Consider the following 12978-nt stretch of genomic DNA (forward strand, 5'->3'; position numbering starts at 1 on the left):
TCTGAGAAGAAATTTCTCCTCATCTCAGTCTGAAACACATCTCCACATTCTCCAACAGTTATGAAAAATGAAATGAAAATGAAAATCGCTTATTGTCACAAGTAGGCTTCTAATGAAGTTACTGTGAAAAGCCCCTAGCTGCCACATTCCGACGCCTGTTCAGGGAGGCTGGTACGGGAATTGAACCGTGCTGCTGGCCTGCCTTGGTCTGCTTTCAAAGCCAGCGATTTAGCCCTGTGCTAAACCAGCCCCTGGCAATAATAATAATCACAAGTAGGCTTCAATGAAGTTATTGTGAAAAGCCCCTAGTCGCCACATTCCGGCGCCTGTTCGGGGAGGCCGGTACGGGAATTGAACCCGCACTGCTGGCTTTGTTCTGTATTACAAGCCAGCTGTTTAGCCCACTGTGCTAAGCCAGCCCATCTGCTGAACCGGCCCCAGTTAGTCAATAGTTATTTTGACTGGGTATTTAATTGTGAAAACGCAAACCTGAGAATTTTTTGGGAATTAGTTATTTGTAATCTTTATTTACTTCAGGTAGTCTGGCCTGTTTCAATCTTTCTGCTAGTAAGAGGGTGCAGCAGGATTGGCTTTTAGCTGCTTCCCTAGCATTAAATCTGTGAGAAGATTTAAAATGATGTACTGAAATTTTTAACTAAATTGGTTTGAAAAGCAAAAGCAATTAGAACAAACCAAAAACCCCCCAAAAATCGACTTTGTACTTAGATTGTGTAAAAATACGTCACAGTCGCATGTTCAAAAGGCCAATCAATACCTTTGTAAAATTAGAGGCTAAGCTCAATTGATGTAATTATTGGTGTGAATACTATCACGTAATCAAGCGAAGATCTGGACGCCATTGTTTCAAGAACTAAATACATGAGGGCCGAAGGGCCTGTACTGCGCTATAATGTTCTATGTGGTGCAAAACAGCTAATGGATGCCCCCAAGGAGACCTTTTGCACTTATTCAGTTTTGTAAATTAAAAGGTAAGTGGGCAATAAAACATGAAAACTGGAAAAATAACCAACGGCCAGATGTCAAAATTAGAACTCAATCGTATCTCAGTTAAGTTTCCCCGACAGGTTTGTTAGTCTCATCGTAAAGGACTACTTGGCAGACATACATGGGGAAAACAAACAGTAATATTAATGAAGTCCGTAGAGATGTTCGATTAAAAGACACCATTAATGATGGGCAGAACAACTTAAGTTCAACATAATACAATGCCACAAATCTGTTCACAGGAATATTAAAAAGTAATACTATACAACGAGCCACGTTAGGATAGGTTCGGGCAGCTGGCCAAAAGCTTGGCCAAAGGAGTAGATTTTAAGTGGTATCTTAAAGGAAGAAAGAGACGAGGAGAGGCAGAAAGATTTAGGAAAAGAATTGCAGAGTTCCGGGTCCAGCTAACTGAAGATGCAGCCACCAAATGTGAAGCGATTAAAATCAGGATGCTGATTTAAAGGAGTGCGGGTATCTCAGAGGGGCGTAGGGCCGGCTGAGCTTTCAGAAATTGGGAGGGCCCAGGCCATGGAGGGATTTGGAAGAAAAAGCTGGAGAAGTTTTAAAATTGAGGTTTTGCTTGACCAGGAAGTAGGTAATGTAGATCAGTGAGCACAGGGTGAGCCTAGATGAATGGAACCTGGTGAGAGTCAAGGCAGAATTGGCAGTGTTTTGGATGAATCCAAACTTACAGAGGCCAGCAGGTAGTGTGTTTGAATAGTCAAGTCCAGGGCTGACAAAGGCATGAGTTAGGGTGCCAGCAGATGATAAGCTGAGACGGGGTGAAAGCGGGCAATGTTACGGTGGCAGAAATAGGCGGTCTTGGTGGTGGATTGGAAAAGTTAATTTTGGGCTCAAATGAAACACCAAGGTTGTGAAGAGATTGGATTAGACTCAGAGTGTTGTCTGGTAGAGGGATGGAGTCAGTAGCTAGGAAATGGAGCGTGGTCAAAGACAATGCCTTCAGATTTCCCAATAGTTAACTGGGAAGAGCACAAAATAGGTGTAAAGTAGATAAATAGTCCACATATATTTATTCAGAGTTGAATGTGCACACTCACCCTGTTCGCAGTAACAGCAAAATACTGCAGATTCTGAAGGAATCCAATGTCTTGTGGTATGGAGGTTAGGTTGTTGTGACTCAAATCTAAGTACCGCAACTTGCGGCAATAGAATAGCTGAGCAGGAATCTTTTCAATTTTGTTCCGGTTCAGGTAGAGCCTTTCCATGTTGGTCAAAGTACCAATCTGAATGGGGATATAGGCAATGTGGTTATACCACAGCTTAAGGCAGACTAGGCGCCGCAAGTGCTGGAAGCTGATAATTTCCTCTATTGTCTTCAAATTGTTGTCTTTGAGATCAATCTCCTGTAAGTTATGGAGACTGAAGATAGAGTGTGGGATTCGTTCTAGATCACAACGGATCAACTCCAATTCTGTCAGATTGACCATCTTCTTTAGACTATTGAGGACCATAAGCTTGGTGCCCTCATTGTTGATGGACAATTTCTGCAGATGGACCCCAACATCCGTGACAACCTGTGGCAACTTTGTTAGGTTGCTCTTCAACCTCAAAACTTTGAGGCATTTGAGTTCCCGCAATCCATCAATCACGATGTAGCGATTGTTCTCTGCACTCAGGTTCCCAGTTAGATGAAGCTCCTCAAGGTTCTTCAGGCTGTAGATCCATAGTGGTATCTCTTTGATGTCTGTAAACTTGATATGTAGTGACTTCAGGTGCTCTCGTAGGAAGGCAAGAGCTGGCGCCTCTATCTTTGCAGGGGTATGGTACAACCAGAGTTCTTTGAGGTTGGTAAGTTGGGCAATGATTGGAGGAATGGTGACATCCAAGATCATCTCCAGTTTGAGCACTTCCAGCTCAGTCAGGTCAAAGATGGTGTCTGGGATTCCACTCAGCATGAAAAGGTGGAGTTCCAGTTTGTCCTGAGAGTTCTTCATGATCCTCTGCCGGAGCTTCTCGAGGGTCCATTCATTATTCAGATTGAGCTGCCGTAATTTGTTCTCGCTGACCTCGGACAAGAAGACGGCAAAACGTTTTGAGTACAAGGGATCATACTGATCAATTAGGTGCAACATGAAGGCAAAATCATTCTTGACATCAGGAATATCGCTGTAGCTGCTCTCCTCTCGAATGGACTCAAATGAATACTTTTTCAAAGAAAGACGAAGCATCCACCATAATGTGTACATACAAATGAGTCCATAGACAATCACCAAACTAATGTAAAAGGATGCAAGGATCTTAAACAATGTAGCTAAAGGATGAGCACACTGATATACACGGTACCCTGTGAGGTTCTGAATGTCCACTATACAGGACACATCAAATTTTATATCATCAACATAATAAATTGAGTAGCTAATAATAAGAGCAAATTTAATTACTTTGATAATAGTCTGTCTCATGTACAGTTGGTAAACTATATCCCCTTCCTCTACATGGGTGCGGAATTTCTTCACTTTTTCAAACAGAGCTTTAGCTTGCTCACCCTCCTTCTTGTCCAATACACCCGTTTCCGAGCGATCAACTATTCCCTGCTCGATACGAGATTTTGTCCTTTGCAGCATGGGTACGCTGGCCTCCACATCCTCGCTCACGGAGGAAGATTTCTTTGCCATTGAGCCATTCATTTTTACAAATGATTGCTTTGGGTCACTTTCCTCCACCACGGTTTCAGATAGTGCCCGTGTTGTCCACGGAGAGTCAAAACATTTCAGAAGGATCGATACAAAATGTTCCAGCTTTGAGCTGGTCCGGGGATATTTGAACCAGAAATTGCTACACACCAAAAACACCAATGTGTGCAGAAGTACAAGGTACGGAAAGTATTTTGCAAACCAATGAAGTTTATTCTCATAGCATACTGCATCTACATAGTTGTACTGGTGCCGGTCTAAGTCATACTGGATACCCGTGGGTTCACTGGAAAACGGGGGCAAGAGTGGAGATGGTGGGAGGGATGCATTTGGGTATTCAGTGGTTGGAGACTCTTTGGGCGGTGGCTGAACAGGTTCAACACACGTGTTGTTCATAACCCACTTGCAGGGTAAACAAATCATTTTGTCTTGTGTGACCTGCAGTGTGCCACCAAACACTGCTATCATAAGCATTACGATGGAAATGTAGTCCGTAAACACGTCCCACCATGGCTTCAAGATGCGGTAGGCAGGCTGGGTGTCAGCAAAATATCGTAGCTCAGTTACTGGAATCATCATGCACCTGGAAATTAACAGAAATAAGTAACAGCACTTGCACTAAAGAGCGTTCTCATAAAAGGGTAACAGTGGACACCTTAAATTGTTGCACTGCACACACCCAGATGCATAATTATAGATTTTACTCTTACTAAACTTGAGTTAGGTCTGTATGGAAAGAACTATTTTTAATTTTACAATGACTATAGGTTTGTTACAAGATGTGGCACCGGTGGGAGCAAATTAAGGTGGTGAATTAAGAGCATCATGGCGACTATCGAGTGTTAATGTATATATGTGCATCGCGGAGGCTTGTTCAGGGTTGGAGGATATGCTATTTTGTAAGAAGAGAAGCATTATACCAGCAATGCATAATGCATTATAAATGCCTCTAAGCAGCAGTTGCGTGTAATTGGCATGCTCCTTTAAGGCCGCTGTGCCCAAAGTAACCTTTTGGAGCAGAGAGTGGATCAGAACCACAAGCCGCAACATGTGAGTGGACCCACAAGATGAAAATAGTTTTGTGTGTCAGGCAATGTGATGATCAAGTATCAAGTGCAACACATTTACTTTCTATTTGATAAAGGCATTTGCAAATTAAATGAAGCATTACTCATAATTATTTAAATAAAATGCATCCAAAATTCTTAGCATTTGTAGTTGGCAACGCTATCAGGTTAATCCATCGACATTTATTGAGAAAATGTCATACGGCTGAATGTAAAAAAATAGTCTATTCCTTTAAAAACATTCAAAAACTCAAACAGGAATTCAAAGCCACATAAATCTAAAAATCTAGTCAAAATTGCCTGCTTGGGCCTTGTTACTCTGCCGGCAGTGCTTATTGTGCTGTATATCCCAGGTCCAGTTGGCAAACTCCACTTCCCAGCATAGTGCAGCTGTCATCCCTCATCCGATGTGGCTTGCTCTCGTGCAGCTTACTTCCACCAATTATCTTGATCAATGCCCACTCCATGAAGTCTCTGAAGGGATGAAAATCGTTCTGCACTCATGGCCAAACAATGAGGGTTGTTCCTTGATTAGCCCAAATCTCCCAGAGAAGCAGCAGGCATTTCCAAACCTCCAGAGTCAGGAAATCAAAAGGCTGAAAACAGCAGAAGACACTGAGGAGCGCAAGCATGCAAAGGGAAGACAACCCGTACAGGAGCTGTCTCCATTAAAATGTAAACATAAAGGTTAGAATGGAAATTTAAAAAAAATAGAATTTAAACTGCTGATTGACACCTGCGCACATGGGTCCAATTATCCCTACCTGCTCATCCTGTTTCAAATGGTGTGCAATACCAGATGAGACTGCCTAGTAATATAAATGTAAAGTCGCCATTGTCCCAGATGATCATAGGCTGCTTTCCCCTACGAGGGGGGAGAGCTGACTGGTGGTGTTTAACCCGAGGATCACCACACCTCAGGCAAGGGGCAAGGTTGAGGTGAGGTCTTTATGAATAACTTCAGCCAGTACAGGTACCTAGTAATATAAGTTGCACACTTACTTCCTATGACACTTCTAACAGTTGTTTGTTAAAATATCCTGCATTCACTGTATGCTACTCAATGAAGGATCTACTATAATAAAATGCTATATCAAGAATATATTTCCTATCTGCCACACTTCATGTATCAGTCTCTAAACATGCCACATAAAAGATAGGTAGACATGGAAATGCCCCACAAAGCACAATTGAAAATACCCAAATTGTCGCAGTAGCGAGAATATCAATAACCCATGACTAACCTTGACAATCATTTATAAGCCCTGAATATATCTGGCTCCACCACACTCTCAGGTAGTACATTCAAGATTGTTTTAAAAGAAAGCCAGGGTTATGAGCTATAATTGGAACAATAATAAAACTCCAGTTTTCCTACAGCATGTTGCATACATGTGCTACATGAGTTTTAAAAAGTTTTGACGAAGTCAATACACCACAGCACCAGTTTGATGTAATAGTGAATAAAATCATCAGTGACCCTCAGACTTGGAGTAACAAGATACTGATTGCCCAAACCAATAGACAGTACAAACTCCTGTTTACACTGCAGCATACGAGAATTCAGCCTGCAGATCAATGATTGACTCACATCACCTGATCCGCGAATCACACGAACGAAAGGCGGACTTTTGCACCATACTATACCTCAATAGACTATCAGTGGCAGCCTGTTTTACATCAAGAATTTCCATTGAAATCAATGCTATTGATTTGCACTACTGGCAATGATCGATTTCATCCCTGTATTTTTACATAGAACAATCAGGATTATATTTTTACAGCTGGTATAACACATTGCCTAAGACAGAAAGTAACATAAATAGTACAGGACTAGTAGTATACTACGGAATAAACTTGAACATAAAAGAACACGATGACTCACCCTTATCTTAGTGAGTAGGAAGAGCCTGCTTGCAAGCGGATAATTTGTGGAACGCTGCATCATTTTAGAGAGGTTCAAATTTGCTTGTTGATATAAATAAGCAAAGAAAAAAAAAAAACTTTGTTTGACAGAGGTGTGTTGAGGCAAAGTAGACACCTATTTCAATGGATGGGGGGGGGGGGGGACTCTTTCAATTGACTGATGTAACTGACCAAGAGTCGTGAGTATTAAAATTGGCACTCAAAACAGAGTCAACATTGATGAAATTCTCTTTTACATTCATAGGACTCTTGGCTTTTGCTACAAAAAATTTATTTCAAAGCTAGTAATTCATTTGTCTGTCTTATTCACTGTATTTTGTGCAAAGCGGAAACAAATGCCCTAGAATTACATCTTAAGCTCCCAGGACTGACACTTTGCAGTGCCCATAATAACAAAAAAAAGATGTCGGGAAGGTAGCTACATTGTTTTACACCATGGAGCTACTCCCCGCTGAATATTTTTGGTAAAACTTTGTACTTTTCTGTCCATGTTCCCAATGTTATAGTTCCTACCTTTCGAAGAAGCGTTGAGTGCATTGAGCCTGTCAAATAGTTCAGCCAAATACCCAGTAAAGCATAGAAGCACTGGTTGTGGAATTGATATTGAAATGAAATTCAGAGTTAATCAAAAGCCACAGAGCATTCCTTTCAAAGTTTGCAGATTCTTACCAAAACGTTACCAAAAGACAACCATTAAACTTCTTCAATAATCCTCATCTGTCCTTTCATTTGAAATGATCTTGTGGTTTTTCTTCAAGGGTAGGAGGTTTGCTTGATTTTATGCTATCTTGAGCAAGAAATTCAGCGCAAATGTCATAATATGGTTGATAATTTTTGGCAGTCCAGAAAGTGTGAATCCCACATGCAAGCAGGAAAGATTATGTTTCCAGTTTTCTTTTGCCCACCTCTACTTGTCCCTACACAGGATCAATTATGCTCAACTTTACACTTAAAAAGAAAATGCTCCATTCCTTCACAATTAGCAAATCCAGAAGTCACAACCATGTTAGTCATACAGCATGCTGCACAGTAACATCATGTACCATACCAACAATAAGTCCTGTGAGCAGTACAAAATTCAAAACACCATATAAGAAGTTCTGTACTGTGCACCAGAAGCAGCACTGATAGGTCAATTTTCCACTTCGCAAAACCACCAGAAAATCAAACATTCTGTGTGCGAATCCGCATGGACTATGCCCTTCTCGGAAGTTTGATCAATACCGTTAAAATGTTTTTTAAAAATTAGACTTTCAATGCATCTCCTCTGGCTATGTAAAGTTGTGGTTGCGATTCTCCTTCCTGGCCAGTCTGTCTCCTCGTGCCTCAGCCAGAACCTCGTCATGGCCCCTTTTGTCCAAGGCAGAGGTTCCCAATCAACCAGCCCACTTACCCATACGTCCCTGTAGAGCCTCCCATCAGATGACCCATTCAGGATTATGAACATAATGAACAAGAATATCAATGTGCCCCATATGTGGCAAAATTCACTGATGTGTCAACGGTGCTGTGCAAGTGTGTGTGTCTGCTATTCCATGTGGCTACCTTTATGTTTGTATACAATTAATGTCTTAACTCCCACAAAATTGTTTTCTAAAACGTTAAGTCAGCACTTCCCAAACTGTGGGCTGTGGAAGAGGAGGGGGGACACAGAAACTGCGGATGGGATCATGAGCTCCGACATGCCTGGAGGACCAGGGAGGCCCTCATTCTCGCCCACCTCATAGCTCACCCCCGTACCACCCCCACTCCTTCCTAGACACATTCCACATCCACAGCGTCGAGAAACTGGCCAGGTCGACATCCCCAAAGCGAGGAGCAGGTCTGCGCCCTGCCATGCTTGTGTGTTGACTGGAGTGAGTGCTGAGGGGGCGTTTAAAAGCAGCTCCCCCTTGTGAGTGGTGAGACGCTGAGGCGGAGTCTGGTGAATCAGATAACAGAACAGCCAGTAATGGTGCAAAGTTGGTGGAGGCTCATTTCCGGCACTAAGTGTCATTAAATATGGGCCGCGATCTCGCCAGCATAGCCGTCGAGAAACACCCTGCCAATTGCGCCCAAAATGACAATTAGAAATTTTTCCATTCGAGACTTCTGGTGCAATGTATAAGAGGGAGGTCATGCTTCTGGGCGCTCCGATCAGGACCCACTTTTCTTTTTGAATTTTCACCCGTTTTTTCGGGTGATACTCACCCGAGAACGTCAGAGACCTGCCGAATAGGCTGATCCCATGTCCAAACGAAAAGGATGAGAGACCAGGAAGCCTGAAATTGATCTGCACTTGACAGACTCAGGAGCCTCGTGGAACATTTCGGTACCTAAGATGATGACCGCAGAGATGCAGTCACACCAAACATGATTTCGGACGCGCCGGCCAAGGAATGCAACAAGCAATTTAACTTGCACTTCGAGAGGCACTTGATATTGGACAGAATATAATTTTTTTAAGAATCTTCATTGTCACAAGTAGACTTACATTAACACTGCAATGGAGTTACTGTGAAAAGCCCCTAGTCTTCACATTCCGGCACCTGTTCGGGTACACAGAGGGAGAATTCAGAATGTCCAATTCACCTAACAAGCATGTCTTTTGGGACTTGTGGGAGGAAACCGGAGCATCCGGAGGAACCGCGCAGACACGGGGAGAATGTGCAGACTCCGCACAGACAGTGACCCAAGCCAGTAATCGAACCTGGGACCCTGGCGCTGTGAAGCAAGTGTTAACCATTGTGCTACCGTGCTGCCATACATATATATATATATAAATCAATAGAGGAGGCACTGGTCCCAGCCACAAAAGAGCATGGCAAGGCACTGATGGGTGTCAAGGAGTTGCTGACAAGGCGCGAGGACAGCTTGCATCGCTAGAGGCCGAGGTAGCACTGGTGGTCGAAAATAAGAGGTTGAAGATAAAGGTTGACGATCTGGAAAACCGGTCATGGAGACAGAACCTCAGAGTTGTGGGATTGCCGGAGGGAATGGAGGGCGCGAACCCCACTAAGTATTTATCATGGACGATCTGAAAGATGGTGAGCGATCATGGTCTCTCCTCCCCGGGTACTCGTCAGAGCCCATCGGGCAGTCAGGAAGAAGCCTCAACCGAATGAGCCACCTTGTGATCATTCGGTTTCATAGCTTCCAAGATAAGGAGAAGGTCCTACAGTGGGCCAAGGAGCACCACGATGTGAAATGGGAATGAAGCAGAACATAAGTGTATCAAGATGTGGGTGCAGAGCTAGCGAGCAAGCAGGCGGCCTTTAACATGGTGACGGCAGTGCTCCAAAGGAAGGACATTTGTTTCAGAGTAGTGTACCTGGTGAGGCTGTAGGCGACCCGTTAGGTTGGTGTCGGGAGGGTCATGGAGCGATCGGTTGTGATCGTTCCTGATCGAGGGACGAAGTGCCCAATGCCCGCAACTGGCTTTTAAAAATGTCCACAACCAGCTTTCAAGAATGCCGACGGTCCCACACACGCGAGCCCTCTCAGCCAGATTGAGCAGCACGCAGGCCCAGAGGGCAGACCATCCCCTCCTGACGTCAGCGCACTGTCCCAAGACCGGATTTTTAAAACAAAATCGATGGGAGTCTACGACCGGAAGCGACGGCAGAGAGGACACGGGCTCCGTACACTGACATAACATGCTCTAAAACATGCTCTATCACGGAGGAGAGGTTCTTCCATTTTGTTAGTGCCAGCAAGCAACAGGACTGTGTGAAGAACTGAAAATGGATCATTTTGTAATAAAGGAAGAGAGGGCCAGAGACACAAACAGGCCAGTGTCCCGCAATTGAATCTGCTGGAGAGAGCTGTTAAGGAGAGTCCATGGCAGGACAAAGCAGTGCTGGTGTGAGCTATAAGCAGGGCTCCAGGGCCCTCTGTTGAACAAATAATTAAGAATAAACTGAAATTGGGAAGAAAACATTATAAAGATGATATCTGGAGGTATGGCATTGCTAATTTTGCTAATGCAAAGCCCATGTGTGTTTCATGGAGGGAAGTACTGGTAAATTAAAGTTTAAAAACCCTCAAAATTTCAATAGCATTTGAAGACTAAACATGGCAAGTTCGAGGACAAACCTCTTGATTTATTTCAAAGGATACAGCAAGGACTTAAATCGTCAGTTTGAAGTCCTAGCAGAAATGTAACATTGAATGACAATGCAGGTGAGATTGTGAGGACCAAGCATGCTCACCTATCGCACAAAGGTAAGCAATAATGGTGTGTCATGAAGGTTGGCTGGTATGGGTTACGAAGGTAGGCATGGGTCCCAAAGGCTGGCTGGTTGGTAAAAGTGGACCCTGGGAAAAACACTGGGCTGGATCACCTGGAACTGTTTAGATGTTTTTCAGCTTTTTAACTGCCTACGAAAGTTCATCTGCCTCACTGTACTGGTGAACACCAAAACAACATAAAGACATCATATACAACTCCTATAGAGATGAATTTCCCAAATTAGCAATGGAAGTAACCGAAGGACAAGATTTCATGTTTTGAGGCTTTTGCTGTAACAAACAAAAATAATGTAGATCAAACATCAACAGGCATCTAATATACCAAATGAAAAGGTACTTCTGCATTAACTAACATGATTGCAATATGTTTTACAACCCCTTTTGCTGTGCACCATACTTCAGGCAGATGTGTAGCATTACACAAACAAGTCCAAAGCTACTCCTGGCTCTCCAGCACAATAATTTTTCCTTGCCTTGCGAAGTCAAAACTTCCACTGTACTTCATAGAATCATAGAATTTACAGTGAAGAAGGAGGCCATTTGGCCCATCGGGTCTGCACTGGCCCTTACAAAGAGCACCCTACTCAAGCCCACATATCTACCCTATCCCCGTAACCAGTAACCCCCACTAAGGGCAATTTAGCATGGCCAATCCACCTAACCCACACATCTGTGGACTGTGGGAGGAAACCGGAGCACCCGGAGGAAACCCACGCGGACACGGGGAGAACGTGCAGACTCCGCACAGACAGTGACCCAGCCGGGAATCGAATCTCGACCCTGGAGTTGTGAAGTAACTGTGCTAACCACTGTGCTACCGTGCTGCCCCTTCAAAAGTTGTTCACTCAGCCCAGTGTTCTAGATTTGATTTTCGCCAGTGTAAGAGTCCTTCCTGTTTATTTCCTATGATTCCATGTATTTTATTTTTTTGATCCATAATAGGGATGTGCCTTTAAGCAGAAGATTTAAAGTTGAAACAACCGGCTTGCTAGGTCATTGTATTCCTTGGTTTTGTATTTTGGAAAGGAGAAGCCAGACTCTTCGGCACCGAGTGGATTTTAGGAACCAGCTTTGCAGGGAGTTGATTTGATTGGTTAACTAGCGACCGGTGGGTTGGCCAGGGACAGTGTCTGCCTGACAATGTTCAGTGATTGGTTCCTGCATGATGCGTTCTGAGAGAATTGAGCTGAAGTGTTTAAACATTGGAAGTGAAAGGATCTCCTCTCTCTCTCGCTTGAAGTGAAAGAACGTCTCTGTTGTTCTCAAAGCAGTGAGTGCCTGGCACGTCCTTTGCTATAAACCTAAAATGATGATGAGTCTGCAGAGAAAGTAGACAACCTTGCCAGAGAAAACCATCTCAAACCATCATCCACCACAACTCTTTATGATACAGTTCAGGTTTCAGTGGTTTTCTGCCAATTGTTAAGTGATTACTACTCACAGGCTAACGTTTTATCACCCCATCGCTAAGTGTTGACTAATGTATGTGCAATGGTAAAATGTTTCCTGTATCAATAAATAGGATGAGATATTATCGGGTTTTCAGCAGATAAACCAGACCCTTTATGGGTGTGTGGCTCATTAGCCTTCTTAATTGAATAATTGAATGTGTGATGAATGTAAGAAATGGTTAAATATTATATTTTGTTGTAGTAATGTCATTAAAAACTCTGGGTTCAAATACACACCGGCAGTATGTTTGCTAAAGCTGTTATTAAGAAATCATAAAAGTGAGGTAATCATTGATTTTAACCATTTACTTGGTTTACAGAGAGATGGCTAATGGAGCATTATTTTGATTGTTGGAAGTTCCCTGGGGGTGTAGATAATTTGAGGGATTGTGTTTAGTCCTAGCTAAGCAGGTCATGGGACATCTTAGTGGAATGCAGATGATGTAATTAATGGGAGGAACCAGGTCTGTCTGTAGTTTGCTATAGGATGTGAGTCTGATAAGGTTGTTCCTGAAAGTGTCTCTCTCCAAAGGTCTGCACAGAGAACAGCATGTACCCTGATTGCTAACTTTTGTTTATGAGTGGATTGTGAACTGTATTGGGTTGCTTCATGGAGAATATATAGAGCGGGATTCTCCG

At 43.2% G+C, this 12978-nt stretch overlaps 1 protein-coding gene across 2 annotated transcripts in view; it reads right to left on the reverse strand.

Moving 5' to 3' along the window:
- LOC140399231 (volume-regulated anion channel subunit LRRC8A) overlaps positions 1-12978 on the reverse strand; it is a 98158-nt gene that overhangs the window by 50170 nt on the left and 35010 nt on the right. The window contains exon 3 of one of the 2 annotated variants that reach the window (XM_072488628.1): positions 2070-4248. The exons of the other annotated variant lie outside the window; for it this stretch is intronic. Within the exon in view, the coding sequence (XP_072344729.1) occupies positions 2070-4244 (2175 nt within the window). The 5' untranslated portion in view covers positions 4245-4248. The remainder of the gene's footprint in view (positions 1-2069; positions 4249-12978) is intronic. 2 annotated transcript variants of the gene reach the window in all.

This window comes from Scyliorhinus torazame, chromosome 22 (genome assembly GCF_047496885.1).
Source record: "Scyliorhinus torazame isolate Kashiwa2021f chromosome 22, sScyTor2.1, whole genome shotgun sequence".
Taxonomy (NCBI): Eukaryota; Metazoa; Chordata; class Chondrichthyes; order Carcharhiniformes; family Scyliorhinidae; genus Scyliorhinus; species Scyliorhinus torazame.